Here is a 22,108-nt window from a genome sequence, read left to right as displayed (position 1 = left end):
AGCAGCTAAAAATCACGTTTCCTTTCTGAGAGAGAACTCACCTGTTAAAATGGGAGAATACAGTCAAGCACTGGGTGCATTTTAAAAGTAACAACTGGAAAGCAATGATCCATTAGTTTTAAGTGTGATAGAACGTCACTGACTTTAGAGACCAGAAAGTATCCCTTCATTTTTAACAAGGTACAGTAATACAGTTGTGACTTTTGTTTTTAAGGCAAGTTTTAACATCCAGCTGAGATTTTATCTCTTGAGACATCAGGTGTACTCACTGCTTATTGTAAGGAGACACTTTTCTAAGCAAGTTAAACACAAGGATTATTGAAGTGAGTCCATCATGCTATACTGACAGCAGTTACAGGGCCCGAATAAGTTTGTAAATACTCAGACATGTAAAAAAGACTACAGCTTACACATACTTTATTTACTTGATTGCGATCTGTCTTATGGTACATAAAATGTTTCTGTAGTTCATCTCAGCTTTGTTCACAATGAAGTGAATTATATCTGGGTTTTCTATGCTCAAGACTGCTCAGTTGCTGCTGCCGCCACCATTGGTTTGTTTTCTTGCAGGATCAAGGTGGGTACTTTCGTATAAAATCTTGTTTTTAATTCCTTCTCTGGCAAGTCTTTCCTGGATTCTTAGCTTTGCATAATTATACCTACAGTGGAACCTAGTAAGGAGAATGTGAATAAATTACCAATATGACATACCTATGGGAACTAATTTGAAGTTTTTAAAAGCTTACAGATGACTGACAGTGGTACCATAGGCAGGGATGAAGTGAGCATTAGGATAAAAGGTGGAGGCCTTCCTAAATGAAATATAAACCCTGACATGGCATAATGCAGTGTCTGATGTCGCATTCATCTGTTGACTTGACAAATGACACAAAACACATGGGTATATATACGTATTTAAAGGCAGTCCAGCAATATCATTTTGTAAGATAATCTTGAGTAGGGGTGGGAATCTCCCAGTGGGGGATTGCTGAGCATAGCATGTGCTTTGGAATTGGATTAACCTTATTAAAATCTTGAATACTTAACACTCATACCAGCATCCTAAAGTCACCACGATAAATCCTCCTACTCCAATGTCACATGATCTTCTAATTCTGCCTGTCGAAAGGAATCATAAACACTATAATCAGGATTGTGATACTTCATCTAGAACAAAACTGTAAACACATAGAGAAATGTTTTTTATACATGAAGAAAAACAGATATACTCACTAGTTAACAAAAAATGTCCAAGGCCAGCCACAACAGATCCTAATGAACCATATAATATCGAATCCCGTGCACAGGGAATGTTTTCAACATCTAAAATTCCTAGGAGTTTAAAGGGCTAGGAAAAATAAAATAATTTTGAGTAAAAGAATATTTTACTTCAGGATGGTTTGGCAAAGATTAAAAACAAACCATCCTGCTTTGGTATCTAATATGAATGAATCTAAAATGGAAACCTTGAGAATTTGACCAGAAAGTACTAAGTAGCAGAGTAAATTAAACCTAAATAGATTATGGTATCATGGTTATGCCATAATTTGTTAACCAGCTGGTTTGGAGATAGGGGCATACATTATTTCATGAGCTCTTTTAAATATCTCTATGGCATCTCTTGGGGATTTGGCTATCACTGAAGGTAAAAGCAGAATAATTACAATTTGAGAAACAGATGGGAAAGTGAAATTGTTTTAACCATGTTACTTATAATATTTAGTATACTGCTGTTTTAAATTCCTTTAAGGATGAGTGCAGATTTTATCTGTGTTAACCAGTAACAGCACATCAGTTTTGTTTATAATAAATATTTTGACAAGTCCTTGTCTGTTTCCTTGCCTGTGATACAAAGTTGCACTTCATTTCTTTGTTGAAGTACATAGTAACCACATCTAGATGTGATAAAAAAAGTGGAAATCTAAGAGGGTTGGATTTTAGTCTCAGTTCTGCCACTAACTTCTGTAACCTGTAGGATATATTTTCTTATTTGGCCTGCAGTCTGTAATGAAGGGGTTTGGCTAGGTGATAATTTAAGTTCTTTCAAGTGCTAAAATGGTTTTTAAATTCTTTATACAGTCTGCACTGGATTTATGGATTTGTTCTCCCTCTGAAAAATACTGCCACTTTAAGTGTGACATTTTCAACCTGATGTCTTGTCACTCTCACTGTACTTTGGGGTTGGGGGGCAGACATTTTTTAAAGTCACACTTAATGTTTTGCTGCAGCACTCCTATTCACTTGAAAAAAAAAATTTCAGTAATGTAACTTTCAAAAAGGAAGTCACTTGCCCATTCTTAGGAATGAGATGATACCTAGATGGTAATATACTATACAGGGTAAAAGAAGATTGGATTGGAAGAAATAGGGAAAGGACAGTGAAGGGCAAGTTAGATTCAAGGTTGAAACATAAAGGTATTCTTGACTGTTTGCTTTGGCTGAAGCTTCTGCAGAAAAGACAATGTGACTTGGTTCCTAATAAAGCAAAAGTTATATACTCTCAGATCACTGTTTTTCTTTTGTCTCTGCCTGTCCCCTGCCCCTGCCCGTGCCCCTCCCCCCCAACATGTTTGAACGCAGCAGGTGCCTCTTAAAGTTGGCAGACTCCAGTGGCAGGCTCTTCAGTACAAAGCTTCATATACAAGAGGTTGGGATTTAACTTCTAGGCCTTTCATTTAATTTAGCAAAAAAAAAGATTGTTCTTACCTTCAGGTCAACAGCCCAGTGGCATTTATGGCCCCAGAGGGGAGGGCGTGAACTGTTCTGCAGGTAGGCCATTGCCCTGGGTGGGGAGAGGGTGCTAAAAGAACTGAGATTGGCGGTGGTGGTGTTTAATGTCAGGTCTTAGATGCGAGACCAGCAGCTTCTATCACAGGGGAGAATGTTGATGGCTTTCCCATTTAAGCAGAGAATGAAAGGAACCATTAAGCGTTAGCCATAGCATGCCAGACACTGCATATCCCAACCAAGACAGCACAGCTCTTTGAAGGCATCTGAACTTTTCATTTGGATTCTCTTCCATAATGGAGTCCTGGTGTAACCCCAGGATAGAGCAGAATGTGCAAGCTTTTGGAGGGGGAGCACTTGGATAAAAGGATAAAGTGCAGTTCTTTGCCAGGTGTGTAAACTTGCTGGACATCTGAAAGGGTGCTGTTTAAATCCACTAGGTAATTTCCTGAGGGTTTTTAGAGATTTTTGAGTCCCACCCCCAGATTCTGACTGACTAGGCCTGGGCATTTATGTTTAGGAAACTGACCAAACTCACACTCCCCACCCCAAACCACCAGATTGGGAGAAACACTGCTTTGGAGACTAAGTTTTTGAAATTGCAAATGGTAGAATAATCCAGCTTGCTTTGAAAGATAAACATCTTTGTTAAGTGTTACTTCTAAAACCAACACGTGGTTTTAGATGCCAAGGATGGTCCTGCTAAACCGCCTCCAACAAAAACTGCCTTGGTCCATGTCAGTAGCACCAGGGCTGAGAAGGCAGTGCTGGTCTACTTAAACAGTCTTACAGCTTAGGGGTGCTAAGGGGTTATAGGCACCAAGCTCTTTATATTCCTTGTTTTTAATTCTGAAACAGGCTCACAGTTTAAGTAGAAGCCTCATATGTGGTGGCAGAGTGGAAGTCAGTCTGACCCTGAAAGCCTGTCATTTCCATTGGAGCATTTAACCCTTTCAGGGTTCACATATAAGGAGTAACATAGCTAAGTACCTAACTGTAGATATGCGTGTGTGCTTAAATCACTTCAGTCGTGTCCCGACTCTGGGATCCTATGGACCAGCCTGCTAGGCTTCTCCATGGGATTCTCCAGGCAAGAATACCGGAATTGGGGTGGGGTGCCGTGCTCTCCTCCAGGGAATTTTCTCTTAGGTCTACCTGCAGGTGGGTTCTTTACCACTAATGCCACCCTGACTCAAAATTGGGTAAGGATATACTAAGATTTTTTTCCCTTTCCTAGTAAGAGAATTGTCACAGCCTCCTGACAAATCTGAAAGACTAGTGATGGCTTAAAAGCAAATACAGAGTACTGTAATAAAAGTCTTGAGTTTATACAATATAGTATCCAAACTAAGTCTCAGAAATGGAAAGAATCCTACACCTGAAGTCCTTTTGAAGTAGTTCTACTTGTAATGTTCAAGGCATTTAGCATTCCTCTTTTACTCCCTAAGTAGTCTGCAAACTTAAGGTTCACCTGCTATTAACAAATTAAAGACTTTAAACATAGATTATATAAGTCAAAGCTGCTTCATTTTCCACTGTTAAATCTATCTGCTCCATCAGTGCTCATTTGCCTTTTATTTCCAAGGAGGAGCTGGCCCTACTATTTAAAACTAGTCCTCACTGTGCAGCTGATTACTCTTAAGGACTTTGCTTCTAATGGTTATCCCTTACTTTATTTGCATTATTTGTTTTTCATCTATTTAATAATCTCCAATCTAGAAATACACAAATTACCCTCTCAGCACCCTGTTTCCCCAAGCCACCATCCCATTTTTCTGCTCTTTACTGCAAAACTCAGTTACCAATGTGTGCTCCTCTCCACTTAAAAACCTACCTGCTTTTAAGCCAGTTCAACAAGACATCTATCCCCTACCCTCCACCGAAAGGGCACCACTGAGGTCTAAAAGCCACTTTGCTAAATCCATCTTACTTTACATCTCTGCACATGTGGCACAGATAATCATTTGACTTTGAAACATGTTTCACTTCAAATAAAATGAAACATTTTCTTTCATTGACTTTTCTTGATTTTCAGTGGGTTAAACCACCATCATGACCCTAAAAAGACAGCAGTTACCTCCTATCAAAGGTGAACAATCACATACACAAGGGATAAAAAGGCCCACTGAAGATCCCAATGTCTTCACAAAGCCGTCTAGAATTCTGTTATAAATTAGATGCCTCTGTTCTACTAAAGCATATTCCAATCGGCATGTGAGACACAAAAAACAGAAAAGGCATCAAGACAACTGGCAAGCTTTGATAATAAATATGGTAGCAATGTATCCAACGTTCATAACCATTGATGATCTAGGCCAAGTTTATTTTAAAAATTTTATTTTTTGGTTGAGCCATGTCACATGTGGGATCTTAGTTCCCCAATCAGGAATGAACCTGCACCTCCACCCCACCCCCGGCACTGGAAGCTGGAGGGAAGTGTCCCATCTAGGGCAAATTTAGATGGAAAATTCCCCAGAGCAGCAAGAACACTGAAGAAGCAATCAAAATTTTCAAGCTGAGCAGATCTCCTAGATCTACAGATTTGGTGCAGTGTGGTAGAGTGGGTCTTTCATAAATATTTGTGACTCAACTGATCCAACGTTAATCTCTCTGGTTTACGATGGATAAAATTTTTTCTTGCATATTTTTTATGAGCACTTAATATGCATTGAGGATATAAAAATTGGATTCCTGCTCTTAAGGAAGAGAAGACATAAATTAACTTCCAGTATAATGCTGTAATGGTAACAGCCATGTACAAGGTGTCAGGGAGATGAGGACAGAAGCACCTCAGCTACCTTTGGGGTCAGGAAGCCCTTCATGGGAGGCCAGAGAGAGACCTGTTGAGCTTGAATACACTTGGAGAGGAAAGCATGAGAAGATTCACAGAGACTGAACAGTGAGGAGCTTTACACGCTTCCCAGGTGGCACTGGTGGTCAAGTACCCGTCTGCCGATGCAGGCGACCTGAGACTCGGGTTCCATCCCTGGGAAGAGGGCATGGCAACCCACTCCGTTGCATTACAGATCGAGAAATTCGGATTTATCCTGAAAGCAATGGGCTGCTACGGCTGAGTTTTAAGCAGATGTAAAATGATCCATTTTACAGGGTAGCCCACAAAGACAACTGTGGATGATGGGCTGAGAAGGCAAAGCAAGACACGAATGCCAGCCAGTGAAGCTGTTGGTTGCATATAATGATGCAAAGTCCACGTGGTTGACTGAAAACTGGTTAACGGAAAAAACCTCAAATCCTTTCATCTGATCCTCCTGCTCTGGATATACATTCACTCGAATATAGCAAAATTTTCATTTCTCAGCATTTGCCCATTCCTCCATTTAAATGTGATATATACAGCCTTAGCACCTGTCGTCAGGGAACTATAAATTCACTCTTTATTAGCCAATTACAATATGAGGCGCCCTCAGCAAAATTTTCTTTCCACAGGGACCAGTCTTGGGGCCTGCAGTAAGTTATCGGTATCGGTCCCCTCATCCTCCTAGTTTGGGTCACTTGAATCGTGTCACGATAAAAATGTCGCTGAATGGGGGGCTGTACCATTCAGCTGTACCATTGGAGAGAAGCTAATGCCACGTGCTCCTATCCAGGGTCTCCCAGCTTCAGAGACCGTGTCCTTACCCGCCGCCCGCCCGCACCCCGCCGCCCCTCTCCGTCTTCCCCGAATTACCTTCCCTTTCCCGGGTTCCCCGGGCTCCGGCGCAGCCGCCATGGGGACTGTCAGCGCCGCCGCCCCGCCCCGCCGCCGACGGCCGCCGTGGGCGGACGCCCCACCCCGCCCCGCCCCGCGCCTGCGTCCTCGCTGTCCGCCATTTTAGGGAACGTTTCCCAGTCTTCTAGGCGGCAACACCGGCTGTGCCGGTAGCTTCGGGTGCGGCCGCCATTTCCTTTGTTCAAGTGAACGGATCACGTCTTCTCCACCGGGGCTTTCCCCAGGTCGAAGGCCTGGAGAAGAGAAGGAGAAGGAGGGCTAGGGGAGCAACCATGCACCCGCGCTCTTGGCACTCGAGGCTGCGCCTTTTCCCGCCCCCGCCCCTCCTCCGTCTCCAACCGCCATTTCTAACCGTCGTCAGCGCGCGTGCTCTCGCTCGCGTGCTTGGACGCCGGGCGCGTGCGGCGGGGGCGGGCGGGGCCGCGCGGAGGAGCCGTGCGCGCCGCCGCCGCTTTGTCCTGCGAACGGGAACCCCCCACCCCCGCCAGCCCACGGCCCGGAAGTCGGCCCGTCCTGGCGTGCGGCCCGCGTCCCCTTTATGTCCTTTGTCCTCCCGCCCCGGGACGAGCCCTGGGCGCCCCTGGCAGCTCCACCCAGCCTTGGCCTCCAGCAAAGTGTGGTCTCGCGCCCACATCGCCTCCTCTCTCGTTTTGGTTTAATCAGGGATTTGCTTTAAAATAGCGCCGCTCCTTTCGCTTGAAGGAGACTGGGGACAAAATGGAGGGAGCACCTCGTCAGTGAGGATGCGTCAAGACGTTTGTGCCCGGCGTGCAGGAGGGGGAAGGCGGGCGGGGTGAAGTGGGAAAAGGCCTGCGACACGCGTTTTTGAATGTTAGGTAGTGTTCAGCGTGTACCACTCCCTACGACTGCGACTAAACCTGAAATCTGCATTTTAGCGGCTGCAGTCGTCTGATGCGAGATAGGGCTTGCCCACTTCCTCGGCATTCTAAATAAGTACAATGCAAATCCTTTTCCCGTAATTTTTCCTATGCACCGTAAGGAAAATGTCCTTAACAAAAACCATGGCTCTTTTATCTATCTATCTATCTATCTATCTATCTATCTATCTATCTATCTATCTATCTATCTATATTTCAAAATATATTCCTGGGGAGATGTTCAAGCTTTCGCGTGTATGTTATTATTGTGCATAGTCATGCTGCAGTGCACAGAGTAAATGCTGCGTAAGTTTCGCGATGATTGTTTGCTATCATCTGTCATTAGTTGAGCGTTTTCTTACTCTTTACACTTTAGTGGTCCTTTAATACCTTTCTACAATCCCAGTAAAACACGTAGTTTATGACGTGTGTGTGTGTGTGTTTTAAATAAGTAACTTTGGGAGAGATTAAGCTGCTTTAACATACTGCTCTAATATTAGTTAAGAAATAGAATAAATGTCACCCTGCCCATGATAGCCTGCCAGTTTGGGGTTCTGAGCTGAAAATCTTTGCTAACTATGCTTTGAAATCTTGGTCTGAAAGGTAGTAGTTAAGGCAGTAATAGTCCATTAAAAGTGGAGAAATAGCAAACCGCTCCAGTATTCTTGCCTGGAGAACTCCATAGACAGAGGAGCCTGGAGGGCTATATTCCATGGGGTCGCAAAGAGTAGGACACTTCTAAGTGACTAACACACACAGTCCATAAAGGAGTGAGGAATTCTTTTGAAGTAATTCATTGTTGTGTCCTAAAGGAAGGAGAATTGGAAAAGTACCAGAGCCATCCTATTTTATTTTTTATTGTGACTTCGAAAAATTGCTAGGGTAAAATTAGGGTGCTTTTCATTTATCTCTGCAGTATTTTCATACATTATTTCTTTATATTAATTTTTTAAATTTCACAAATGACATAATACATGTTTTTTTAATTTTCATATAAAGTGAAAAGTAAAAGTCTTTTTTTCACTTTCTCCCCTTTTTTCTCCCCTGTTTAAGGTAAACACAAGTAACAGTTTAATACATTTCTTTCCAAAGTGTTTTCTTTTTTCTTGTTAATTAAAACCACCCTGGAATATAGGGTAAAAAGTAAACGTCTCTCTATATCAGACCTACCTTCATACTTGTGTGTGTGTGTATGGTACACACACACACTTATGTAAATGTCTGTGCTGTGTGCTTTACATAATTTTAGCATTTAATACTATGCATTGAAAATTTTTTCATGTAAGCATCTATGGACTTATTTAGTTTAAAGGCTGCTGAGCAATCCTTTAATTAGTTTCCTTCTGATTGACCTAGCCTTCCAGTACTGTTGCCAGTTTACATTCCCCATTAACAGTGGATGAGGAGTGCTTGTGTCCTCACAACATTTATTTATTCATATTTTTAAAATTTTGGCTGGCCTGGATCTGCCTCATGGCTTGGGCTCCTCTAGTTGCAAACTGCAGGCTTCATTACCCTGGGGTGTGTAGGATGGTATTTTCCCATCCAGGAGTCAAACCCCCGTACCCTGCATTGGAAGGTGGTTTCTTAACCCCTGGACCACTGGGAAAGCTATCCTCACATTTCTAACACTGTGTATTATCATATTTGAAATTTTTTGTCTATCTGATGAGTGAAATATGTTTGTTTTTTTTTTAAAGATTTATTTATTTATTTTTGTCTGTGGTGGGTCTTTGTTGCTGCAAGAGGGATTTCTCTAGTTTCCTCAAGCAGGGGCTCCTCATTGTGGTTCTTCGGCTTTTCACTGCAGTGGCTTTTCTTGTTGTGGACCCTAAGCTCAGTAGTGTGGCCCCCCCAGCCTTGGTTGCTCCAAGGCATGTGGGATCTTCCCAGACCAGGGATCAAACTGGTATCACAATAGCTTGCATTGCAAGTCGGATTCTTAACCGCTGGACCACCAAAGAAGCTGGAAAAATGGTGTCCTAATTGCTTTAAACTTTCCTGATTACTAGTATGGTTGAATATTCTTTCAAATGTTTATTGGTCATTCTTTTCCCAAAAATCTGTTTGTCAATTTTTTATGGATTGACATTTGTGGACCATTTTTTATGGACCATTCTTTTCTAAATTTATCTATTTTAATGGATTTTTTAACTTTCAATTTATTATTATTATTACAGAGTCCAATATGCCAGTGCTTTTTTTTATGGCTTTTGATCTTGTGTCTTCCTGACCTCTTTCGTCTTGCTTGTGTTTTGCTTAAGACCTTCTTGACTCCCATCTAAAAAAAAAAAATTCTCATAATTTTGAAAATTGCATGCTCTCTCATTAATAATTTTGGTTATATCTGTTTTTGTTTCTTAACAGATCAACTTTTGGTATTATTGACCAAGGCAGGTTTGTAAATTTCATTTTATATTTTACACTTTTTTTTCTACTAATGTGGTATCTATTTTGAGGTCTTTTGTCTAACTTTTTGAATTGACTGCTTAAGTTCATGTATTCTCCATCTTTCTTGGTTTCTGACAAATGTATTCCAGGCTATAGAATTTCCTCTGAGAATCATTTTATCATATGTGTCAACAGAGTTGACAGGTAATGTTTCTATGACCATTCTTTTCTAAATTTTCTATACTTTCAGATTTTCTTTCTTTCCAAGTGCATATATTTGGATATGCTTTTGGTATTAAATTTTAGGTGGTCCATGTAGTTCTACTTTGGGGGAACTTCGGGGGGATTTTTCAATTTTTGTGTATATGTGTGTATTACCTAAGAGATCGTTTTGTACATGTTCCATAGGCTTTTGAAAAGAATATGCATTCTCTACCTTAGCATTGTTAAGCTTATTTATTATAATAGTAAAATGTATACACTATAACATATATAAAATGTTTAACTATATGATAATAGCATTAAACTTCTTATTTGCCATTCAGCCATCTATTTGTATGGTAAGAGTTATTTCACTGCAGGCAACAGACTGACTGTAGTTAGCTTAAAACAAGAAAAGAAATTTATTGGGAAGATGTGGAGAAGTTCACTGAATTGATAAAAAGTTGGAGTCCGGTCTTGAAGGACAGCATCCAGGATGGCTCCGGGGGTTGTGATACAGGAACTAAAGGAATGACTTTCTAGGTGACAGTGACATCCTGTTCAGTCTTACTTCTACTACTGTGCTTTGCTTTTCAACCGTGCTATGGGTAAGACTCTCTTGTTTGTCTGGTCATGGATGCAGATGTCCTGAATGCGGCGGTGGTTTAACATAGTGGGGCCAGAAGAACTCTCCTTTAAGGGTTCCTTCCCTCACTCGGTGGCTGTCAGTCCCCTGGCACACTGCCCAGAGTGCCTGCTTTCATTCTCTCATCTAGGAGAGAGTGTTTAGAGTCAGTAATCCCATGCTAGACCTGTAGTTATCTGTAGGCAGCGGGAGGGGGAGGGCTGAAATGGCGACATCATTTTAGGGATTGGGTTGGGTTGTGCTGGCAAACTTGCTTTTTGAGGTTCTCTCTTAAGCTTGTGTGGGGTCATTTTGTAATCAGGAATGTTGTGTTTAATAATGAATTTGATCCCAACTCTCTGTATCATTGGGAAGTTCCTAACTGTCCTGGTCTACTGATGGTACAATCTCCTGTCTTTCCAAAGGAAGTATCAATTTATTTTTATTTTTACATTGCTTTTTTCATTTCAGTGAGTTTTGGAGAAAGGGGTGGTAAAAAGAAAACTGGGTTCAGTCAGCCCTCTGTAACCAGCAGTCTGAATTTCCCTGCTCTTCTACCCTGTTTGTGTGTGTCTGTATGTGAGCATGTGCTTCAACTCAAAGGTACTGTAGCACCTGATAGGAAAACCAGCTGTTTTCCACCACATTTCTCTCCGTTCTGGAGTTCTGTACCCCACAGGCAATGACTTTTACCTCTTTTGGCTCTTTCTTCTGGTAGTTTACTTTTGTATTTCTAAGTAAAAATACTCATTCTCCTATTTCTTAATTTTTCAATTGTAGGCATTATCTATTGATAATAAAATTTACCCTTCTTTTCTACTCCTTTCCCCTTTCCTCAACCTCTCAATATGGTTGTGTTGCATTTCCAAAAACTAAATAAGCATTCAGTATGCACATTATTATGGCAATGCAAATGGACATAGCTGAATCATGTGGGATACTATGATTTCATTTATTTTCTTGTAAAATTTTTAATTTTTCCTGGAGTTAATAATTGCTGTGATTTTTTGCTTAATTTTGTTGAAACTAGCTCTTGTTGATCCTTCCTTTTCTTTTTCATAAGAGATTATCTAAAATTTAGCATATAATACTCATTTGGCTGATGGGACATTTGGCTCTTGGGACAATTGCATATTACATGTTCTTCCCTACAGCCCCCTTTACTGGTTGTTAAGTGTCAATTATACACACCTCTTGCCAACTCTTTGTTCAGTGACTTCATCCTGGTTACTTGAATTTTGCTATAGTGGAGTATTTATGCCACAGAAGTCAACAAGTGCTACACGTCAGAGCTTCTTTCTTTTTTTTCTACCTTCCCCCTTCTCAAACAGGTAGTTTATCAATATACCACTGAATGCACCTCTCATTAATTTTTCTCTCAAAATTCTTCTAAAGAGTTGTAAAAATCTCCACAATATAGTAAAAAATGTTGTATAATCTGCATGTCATTTTATTTTAAAAGACATCTCTTCTGGAACTTGTCTCCTGTTGGTCCAGTCTATAATGGTAGCTTGCTAAGACTGATTCCCAGCTACCATCCTGGGGGTTCTCATCATCTCATACCTACTTGGAAATCACCTGCTTCCTCAATTTGTAATCTTCCTCTTTCCTGGCTAATTCCCTCATTTCAGAGCAGTATATACTCCAGTGGCTTCCTGGAAAAAGTTTGCATAGAAGGTAAATATTTTGAGAGCATCTTGCCTATGCATATTTTTTTCTCCTGACAGCCTTGGTATTTGGTTAAACTTGCATTTCTAGAATTATTCCCCCTCCTGGAAATAAAGCAAACGCTTATATACATAATTCCATTGTCATACCTAAGAAAGTTGGATAATTTCATAATTCATCTAGAAGGTACTACATATTCAAAGTTCCCTTCAATTCAGTTCAGTCGCTCAGTCATGTCCAACTGTTTGCAACCCCATGGACTGCAGTACACCAGGCCTCCCTGTCCATCACCAACTCCTGGAGGCTACTCAAACTCATGCCCATTGAGTTGGTGATGCCATCCAACCATCTCATCCTCTGTCATCCCCTTCTCCTACTGCCTTCAATCTTTCCCAGCATCAGGGTCTTTTCAAATCAGTCAGCTCTTCACATCAGATGGCCAAAATACTGGAGTTTCAGCTTCAAAATCAGTCCTTCTAATGAATATTCAGGACTGATCTCTTTTAGGATGGACTGGTTGGATCTCCTTGCAGTCCAAGGGACTCTCAAGAGTCTTCTCCAACATCACAGTTCAAAAGCATCAATTCTTCTGTGCTCAGCTTTCTTTTTTTTTGTGTGTGCTCAGCTTTCTTTATAGTTCAACTCTCACATCCATACATGACTACTGGAAAAACCATAGCCTTGACTAGATGGAACTTCCCTAATTACACATTGTTTTTAAACAAGGATCCAACACTACATTTAGTTACTGTATCTCTGAAAGAGATGAGAATACCAGACCACCTGACCCACCTCTTGAGAAACCTGTATGCAGGTCAGGAAGCAACAGTTAGAACTGGACATGGAACAACAGACTGATTCCAAATAGGAAAAGGAGTATGTCAAGGCTGTATATTGTCACCCTGCTTATTAACTTATATGCAGAGTACATCATGAGAAACTCTGGGCTGGAGGAAGCACAAGTTGGAATCAAGATTGCCTGGAGAAATATCAATAACCTCGGATATGCAGGTGACACCACCCTTATGGCAGAAAGTGAAGAACTAAAGAGCCTCTTGATGAAAGTGAAAGAGGAGAGTGGAAAAGTTGGCTTAAAGCTCAACATTCAGAAAACTAAGATCATGGCCTCTGGTCCCATCACTTCATGGCAAATAGATGGGGAAGCAGACTTTAATTTTTTAGGCTCCAAAATCATTGCAGATGGTGATTGCAGCCATGAAATTAAAAGACACTTACTCCTTTGAAAGAAAGTTATGACCGACCTAGATAGCATATTAAAAAGCAGAGACATTACTTTGTCAACAAAGGTCCATCTAGTCAAGGCTATGGTTTTTCCAGTGTCATGTATGGATGTGAGAGTTGGACTATAAAGAAAGCTAAGCACAGAAGAATTGATGCTTTTGAACTGTGGTGTTGGAGAAGACTCTTGAGAGTCCCTTGGACTGCAAGGAGATCCAACCAGTCCATCCTAAAAGAGATCAGTCCTGAATATTCATTAGAAGGACTGATGTTGAAGCTGAAACTCCAGTGTTTTGGCCATCTGATGTGAAGAGCTGACTGATTTGAAAAGACCCTGATGCTGGGAAAGATTGAAGGCAGTAGGAGAAGGGGACGACAGAGGATGAGATGGGAGGGCATCACCGACACAATGGACTTGAGTTTGGGTAAACTCCAGGAGTTGATGATGGACAAGGAAGCCTGGCATGCTGCAGTTCATGGGGTTGCAAAGAGTCAGACACAACTGAATGACTGAATTGAACTGAACTGAACTGAATCTCTCTTAGTCTATGACAGTCTTCATGTTTTAGCTCTTTTATGATATTGACTTTTTAGAAAGTCTAAGTTATTTTGTGGAGCGTTCCACATTCTGGATTGTCTCTTGGTGTCATTTAATTGTCTATCCCCTTTGTTTTCTATAAAATAGAAATTTAGTCTAAGGCTGCATGGTTCATGTGGCTATTCAGCACCCAAAATGTGGCTAATGCAACTGAGGACCTGGATTTTAAAATTTAACTTGAATTAATTTGAATTTAAACTTAAAAGCTCATACTTAATTTCATTATCGGAAAAAATTTGAAAAAGAGCAGAACCCCCCCCTTGTCCTCTGCCTGCCTATTGTCTGTGGAAAAACTTTAGCTAAAGAATAAGTTTAACCAGTGAAGCGAGAAAATGCAGAAGCAAAGGAAAACTGTTAAAGGAGATCACATAATAATAATGTAGTCATTAAATATCATTAAGTTCCTTTAGTTTCTTCTCAGGGGCTAGAGATAATATTCTGAGGCATATCCTGTGACCTGTGTTTTATATACTGAAACCCCCACCTGGTGGAGACGTTAACTACATGATGGGCAGACTATAGCTATGACATAAGCTGCCACAGTTCTGAGAACTGGCCTCATGGAAATGGAAACAAACTGACCCTAAAGCTGAAGATTAACTGTGCTTAAAACAATCAAGAGAAAATGCTGGTCAGACCACCGAAGGCCAATTTCAAGATGACTGTCAGAGCTGACTGTGCTGTTTCTTCATGTAACCCCCTCCCTCAATCTAGAAAGGCTCTTGCCCATTGCGGAGTTGGCCTTCGGACAGGCCTTGGCTCTCCCCTCACCCCTAGTTACCAACATCCAAAATAAAGCAAACTTTCCATCAACCGGGCCTCTTTAATGGCTTTTGAGCAGTAAGCTGCTGGACTCCACTTTTGGTTAACTTTTAAGTAGGTTTGGAACAACTTGAGTAAGCAGATCTACTTCTTCAACTGTAAATTTTATGAAACCTAAATATATATCAAGTATTTCTAATGAAAATTCAGTATCTCAATTGAAATGTGCATTAAGTATAAAAATACACACTGAATTTTGAAGACTGTACAAAAAAAGAATGTAAAATATTTTAAAATATTGATTACATGTTGAAATACTAATATTTTTGTTATATTGGGTTAAAGCATATTACTACATTAATTTCACCTGTGGCTTTTGGTGTTTTTACTTTTTAAATGTGGCTACTAAAAATTATATTACATATATGGCTCACATTATATTTTTAATGACGTGCTAGTTTACAAGCCTGATTAAGTTCAGGTTTAGCTTTCTTTGCCAGAATACTTCTAGATGTTGTATAGTTCCTTTTTTCTTTTTGACCACACATCTTGCAGGATCTCAGATCCTTTACCAGAGATTGAAGTTGGGCCATGGCAGTGAAAGCCTAGAATCCTAACCACTAGGCCACCAGGGAATTCCCTGTTCTGTATTTCAAAATTCATATCAGGAGGCACATATTGTCCCACTATTGGTGATCCTAACCTTGGTCCCTCAGTTAAGATGGAGACTGCCAGAGCTCACTGTTGTGAAGATATACTTCCCTTTTTTGCAATTAAAAATCCATGCAAATATTGTTACCAAAAATCCATTCATCTAATGGTTTTAGCATTTTTGATGATCCTTGCTTTGAATCCATGATTACACTGAAGGTTGCCAAAAGGTCGACATTCTTATTTTTGTCAATTCATCTCCATTTATTAGCTGACATTGGTCTGTAAAGAAGAGCTTCTTACTTCTCTGGATTTAAACAGTTTATTTATTTAATGTGTAATGGTCAATTAGGATCATCCTTTTTGGGGATCAGTGCACTTCCTTGTACATTCCCTGCCCCTGACTTGTAATCAACCATTGTTTCAAAGAACTCATGCTCCTTTTAGTGGGGATTAAATTGTTTCTTAAAGCAATTTGAGGTGAATCTTTTTTTTTTAAGTATAAGAAAAACACTGATAGAATTTTATTCAAGGTAGTTTCTAATGCTTTATATACACTTCAACTTATATTGCCACCCATAGAACTAAATATTATTTTCTTCGGTTAAAACTAAATCTTGGGGCTTTCCTGGTGGCCTACTGGCTAAGACTTCACCTGCCAATGCAGGGGACATAGTTTAATCTGATCCGGGAAGATCTTTCATGCTTCGGGGTAACTACTGAGCCTTTGCTCTAGAGCCTGCAAGCCACAACTACTGAAGCCCGCATGCCCTAGAACCCATGATCTGCATGCAACAAGAATGCAATGAGAAGCCCTTGCACTGCAACAAAGAGTAGCCCCCACTCACTGCAACTAGAGAAAGCTGGTGAGCAGCAATGAAGACCCAACGCAGCCAAAAATGAATGAATTTTGAAAAACAAAACTAATTCTTGGATAGCTTTAGGTCTCATATTTGCAAAAGTAAGTTAAAATACTTCTCTGAAAACAAGTATGCGGAGTTCTCAGTTCATTCTTGTTACTATGTGCTAGGAATTCTACCTATGCCTGTGGGTCCTAGGTTATAGGAGAACTCTGATTCCTCCATCATTGTCTCTCCCTCTCTTCCCATATCCTTTTTTTTTTTTTTTAAATCTTGGTCATATTTTTACAACTCCTCAGTTCATATTTTAACAATCTTTTCTGGTATCTATTCATATGAATTTGAGGTTATCTCAAAGTACACAAATATTACTCATATTTCCTGTAAATGTACTAAACACTGACAAGAAAATACTTATTAACTTACTAACACACAAATATTTAAAGGCTTCAACATAATTCCTTTTTCAACAAATGATTTTTTCCTCACCTAAGCCAATATACATTTACATTGGGTTTATGTGTAGATATGTAAACTGACACAACCTAAGTCAACATACATTTACATCGGGTTTATGTGTACATATGTGAATAGACACATTCCTCAAATTGATCTAAGATAAACCAGCATATAATGCACTTCTCTCTGGATATAATTAACTTTTCAGAAGTAAAGTGGTTCAAATGGGAGCAAATAAGCTTACGTCCTCATGAAATAAACAAGATAAAATTTAAGAAATATTAAAGTGCTAAAGATTAACCCTATAAATCTTTCATTTCTATTCTTTTAACAGATTGTGTGCATCATGCGTGTTTATGAATCAAAACACTGCTAGGCTAGATTTTAAGCACCTGTGGATGGGGCTATTCATATTCAGTAAAAGGCCCTGAAGTAGCAAGATGAGCACTATTATAGGTGGATAGAGGACATTTGTTCTTCACCTAGTTACCTACATAAACTCACTGAATAAGCAGAGGAGATTATTTGTCTGAGTGGGCTCAAATGTTGACCTGAGCCTTAAAGTTTTGCTTTATTATGTTATATTTTGTTGATTTGCTAATTTGTGTGTTCCATTATTTTTGAAACCTGGCCAAGGTAGGAGGTTCAACTGGTCTAAGAACACTTAGTGTACTCCATAAACTTCCTGAATCAAAAGATTTTTATTTATTCTTCTGCCAAACATGACAACTGACTTCCATCTACAACTATTTTTTTATTGTTTGGTTATTCTTGGCTGTGCTGGGTCTTCAAAGTCCTCTGCGTGCAGGCTTTTCTCTAGCTGCGGAGAGTGGGAGCTGCTCTCTGGTTCCCATGCTTGGCTTCTCATTGCAGTGGCTTTTGTTGTGGAGCACAAGCTCAAGGAATGCAGGCTTCAGTAGTGGCCATGCAAGGGCTCAGTCGTTGTGGCTTGCAGTTGCTCTGTGGCATGTAGAATCCTCCTGGACCAGGGATCGAACCTGTGTCCCCTGCATTGGCAGGTAGATTTTAATCCACTGCGTCAATAATCCACTGCTGGTCTCCACCACGGAATGGTCGCAATGTTGTCAAGCTTCTCTGAAAAGGTGCTGTAGCACCTAACACACTCCCTCCACCCCCAGGAAAGAAAATAAAAGTGAAAATCGCTCCGTCGTGTCCGACTCTTTGCAACCCCATGGACTATATAATCCATGGAATTCTCCAGGCCAGAATACTGGAGTGTGTAGCTTTTCCCTTCCCCAGAGGATCTTCGCAACCCAGGGATAGAACCCAGGTCTTCGGCATTGCAGGTGGATTCTTTACCAGCTGAGCTGCAAGGGAAGCCCCCCAGGACACAGTCTCAGAGTCAGTCCCATAGTAGGGACATTCAAGAAAATGTTGTTTTTGTGAATCATAGCTCCCAAGTAACTTGATTTTAGCCTTGTGTTTTTGAATGGAATTACTTTTTCTATTCAAATCTCTCAGATTGATTTCATCCTGCCCTAGTATAAGCAAATGGGGCAGTCTTCTTTTAAGTACCCTATTTCATATGTAGATATCTCTGCACTATCTGTCTTCCAGTAATCAGAAACGTTCATCTGAAATGGACACACTCCCACCTCCTGTTGCACTGTTCCAATCCTGTTGCACTGTTCCAATCCTGACAGTTCTCAAGGGCAAGTTCAACTGCCCCTCAACCATGACGCCTCCCAGACCACCTTCAGTTGAAGACCTTCTCTTCCTGAGAGGTTGTAAATAGTAGGCATTCTGGTAACCCATGAGTTACTAGCTCTTTGACTTTGAACTTCTTTAATCTCTCAAACCATAATATGAGGATGATAATAACTCCCTGCCTATAATTACTATGAGGATAAAATGATGTCAAGTGTTCAGCAGTTCATAGGGCAAATGGTCAATAAGTTATTTTCTCAACTCTCAGAGTACCTCTTGTCTGAACTTATATATTATTTGCTGGTTTTGACTGTTAGTTTCCTCAGCCTGAATTTGTCATCTCCCAGTTGTCTCAAGCATAGAAACCATGTCTTTGCCTTTTTTCCTTCTGCATTCATTGGATACAATGCTCTTTCATTCAGGTGATTGATTATACCTAGAAACTCAAAAAATGATTCACTGTCAATATGACACATGTACTGAGTGGCAGCTTTGAGCCTGATGGTGTCTTAGAAATGAGGATACAATATTGACCAGCACAAACAAAGTCCTTACTTTCCTGGGGTTTATTACAGGTCTGGGGAGATGGATGATAAGCAAGTGAGTAGGGCTTGCACAGAATTAAAATGTGTTTGTAAATTATAGGACCTCATGATGACTTCTGATTGTGTGGTAAGAGAAGTTCTCTTGGAAGGTACAGAAAACAGGGAGCCAGCCTGGGGGAATTGGTTGGGGAAGAAAAAGCAGAAAGGAAAACCTGGTGGAGAGACTCCATGTGGGAATAAGCTGTGGGGGAACCCAGGGGCTGGTGTTAACAAGTGAGGTGGGTTGCAGGGGATGCAGGGAATGTAGTTGGAGAGGTGGGGTGCCAGGACCACCAGGCTGGGTCCCTGGCTGGGAGTCTGGATGTTGTTCAAGGTGTGATAGAAAGTTATGGAAAGATTTTAGGAGCTAGATGACACTTTGAGATTTATATCTAAAACTGATTATTCTGGCTGCTTAGTGGTGGGAGCCAGGAAAAAGGGATGCCCCACACCAGAGAGGAGGTTTTCTACATACCTAGATTTCAGCAAAGAAATAGGTAGAGCTTCTTAAACGCTTCCAAGATGGAACCTCATTCTAATGCCTTCTGTGAGTGCATGCCATAGGTCCACTGCTTTCAAGCAGGTCCTTCCTAAAGTAAGTCATGGATGAGTTCTAAGATATTGCAGAATTTTACCAGTTTGGGAGTCTTTTCTCATTTCCTTATGAAAAAAATAAATAATTTAAAATTATTCAATTTAGGGACTTCCCTGGTGGTCCACTGGGAAGAGACTCCATTTCAGGGGGCTTGGGTTCCATCCCTGATCAGGGAACTAAGATCCTACCTGCCATCTGGTGTGGCAAAAAAAGAAAAAAAAAAGACAAAAATCATTCAATTTATTTTATACCATAGTCTCTTCTATAGTAAATTATATAAGGAAATTCCAGCTTGTTACTTTAATAGTGAATCTGCTTAGTGCTGCTTTGTATTATTATTGTCAACCTTATTGTAAAATAAGAGAGGAACCTCATTTAAAAAAGTTATTTATTTTTGGCTGTGTTGAGTCTTTGCTGCTGCGAGGGCTTCCTCTAGTTGTGGTGAGTGGGGGATTACTCTCTAGCTGCGATGGGCAGACTTCTCATTCCAATGGCTTCTCTAGTTGCCGAGCATGGGCTCTAGGGTGCATGGGCTTCGCTAGTTGTGCCACATGGCCTCAGTAGTTGCGGTTTCCCACGCTCTAGACCACAGGCTCAATAATTTCTGGTTCATGGGCTTAGTTGCTGTGCAACATGTGGGATCTTCCTGAATCAGGGATTGAACCCACATCTCTGGTACTGGCAGGCAGATTCTATACCACTGAGGCACCAGGGACGCTCAAGAACCTCATTTTTATTTATTATTTATTTTTTTTTATTAGTTGGAGGCTAATTACTTTACAATATTGTAGTGGTTTTTGCCATACATTGACATGAATCAGCCACGGGTGTACATGTGTTCCCCATCCTGAACCCCTCTCCTACCTCCTTCCCCATCCCATCCCTCTGGGTCATCCCAGTGCACCAGCCCCGAGCACTTGTCTCATGCATCCAACCTGGACTGGCGATCTGTTTCACACTTGATAATATACATGTTTCGATGTTGAAGAACCTCATTTTTAAAAAAGAAGTTTATGCTTTATCTAGAGTGTAATTCTCTTAAATATTCCCATGCAACCTGAAAGACTGAACATTGTGCATATTTTGAAATATAGATGGATTAAGTCATATTTGAAAAACCGATAAAATGAAATGGGATAGCTGTTTTAAGCAGCAGAAGGGGCATATATTTTTAGCAAATATCTGTACTCCAATAGTTGAACCTTATTGTTGTGGGTAGTCACAACACTTCAGTTCAGTTGCTCAGTCATATGTGATTCTTTGCGACCCCATGGACTGCAGCACGCCAGGCTTCCCTGTCCATCACCAACTCCTGGAGCCTACTCAATCTCACCTCCATCGCGTCAGTGATGCCATCTAACTATTTCATCCTCTGTCGTCCCCTTTTCCACCCACCTTCAATCTTTCCCAGCATCAGGGTCTTTTCCAGTGGGTCGGTTCTTCCCATCAGGTGGCCAGAGTATTGGAGTTTCAACTTCTGCATCAGTCCTTCCAATGAATATTCAGTACTGGTTTCCTCTAGGATGGACTGGTTGGATCTCCTTGCTGTCCAAGGGGCTCTCAAGAGTCTTCTCCAACACCACAGTTCAAAACCACCAATTCTTTGGCCCTCAGCTTTCTTTATAGTTCAACTCTCATATCCATACATGACCACTGGTTAAACCATAGCCTTGACTAGACGGACCTTTGTTGGTAAAGTAATGTCTCTGCTTTTCAACACACTGTCCAGGCTGGTCATAACTTTCTTCCAAGGAGCAAGCATCTTTCAATTTAGAGGCAGCAGTCATCATCTGCAGTGATTTTGGAGCCCAAAAAAATAAATAAATTCTGTCACTGTTTCCATTGTTTCCCCATCTATTTGCCATGAAGTGATGGGACCAGAGGCCATGGTCTTAGTTTTCTGAATGTTGAGTTTTAAGCCAACTTCTTCACTCTCCTCTTTTACTTTCTTCAAGAGGCTCTTTAGTTCTTCTTCGCTTTCTGCCATAAGGGTGGTGTCATCTGCATATCTGAGGTTATGGATAATTCTCCCAGCAATCTTGATACCAGCTTGTGCTTCATCCATCCCGGCATTTCACATGATGTACTCTGCATATGTACTCTTTAGGCCTTCCCTAGTAGCTCAGATGGTAAAGCATCTGCCTGAAATGCAGGAGACCTGCGTTCAATCCCTGGGTAGGGAAGATCCCCCGGAGAAGGAAATGGCAGTCCACTGCAGTACTCTTGCCTAGAGAATCCTGTGGACAGAGGAGCCTGGCAGGTCACAGTTCATGGGGTCGCAAAGAGTCGGACACGACTGAGCAATGAAACACACACATACTCTGCATATAAGTTAAATATCACAGCATTATGTAATTATAATTTTGGAAATAATTATAAATTGAAGTAATGAAGGTAAAACTATAAGAAGATTTATGCATTTGAAAAGCATATTATTGGAAACTGTCAAATAGTTTTCCAAAATAAAGGAAA

At 40.7% G+C, this 22,108-nt stretch overlaps 1 protein-coding gene across 4 annotated transcripts; it reads right to left on the bottom strand.

Annotated features, from left to right (window-relative positions):
- Positions 1-400: 400 nt before the first annotated feature.
- Positions 401-7,235, bottom strand: COX20 (cytochrome c oxidase assembly factor COX20). Of its 4 annotated transcripts, none has more exons than XM_070474403.1 (5): positions 6,810-6,902; positions 6,416-6,690; positions 1,234-1,348; positions 1,056-1,119; positions 401-671 (listed from the first exon to the last, which is right to left on the bottom strand). In XM_070474403.1, the coding sequence occupies exons 2-5, from the start codon at positions 6,455-6,457 to the stop codon at positions 530-532; spliced, it is 363 nt and encodes a 120-aa protein (XP_070330504.1). In that variant the 5' UTR covers positions 6,458-6,690; positions 6,810-6,902; the 3' UTR covers positions 401-529. The 4 variants fall into 4 exon arrangements, 2 of the variants coding, with proteins under 2 accessions (XP_070330504.1, XP_020770927.2); XM_020915268.2 differs by lacking the exon at positions 6,810-6,902 and adding an exon at positions 2,707-2,891 and having other exon boundaries at positions 6,416-6,490; XR_011490383.1 differs by lacking the exon at positions 1,234-1,348 and having other exon boundaries at positions 614-671; positions 6,810-7,235.
- Between the last annotated feature and the right edge of the window lie 14,873 nt (positions 7,236-22,108).

The sequence above is a fragment of the Odocoileus virginianus genome, chromosome 11 (genome assembly GCF_023699985.2).
Source record: "Odocoileus virginianus isolate 20LAN1187 ecotype Illinois chromosome 11, Ovbor_1.2, whole genome shotgun sequence".
NCBI lineage: Eukaryota > Metazoa > Chordata > Mammalia > Artiodactyla > Cervidae > Odocoileus > Odocoileus virginianus.
Note: the sequence above shows the minus strand (reverse complement) of the source record. Positions and strands in the feature narration are given on the sequence as shown.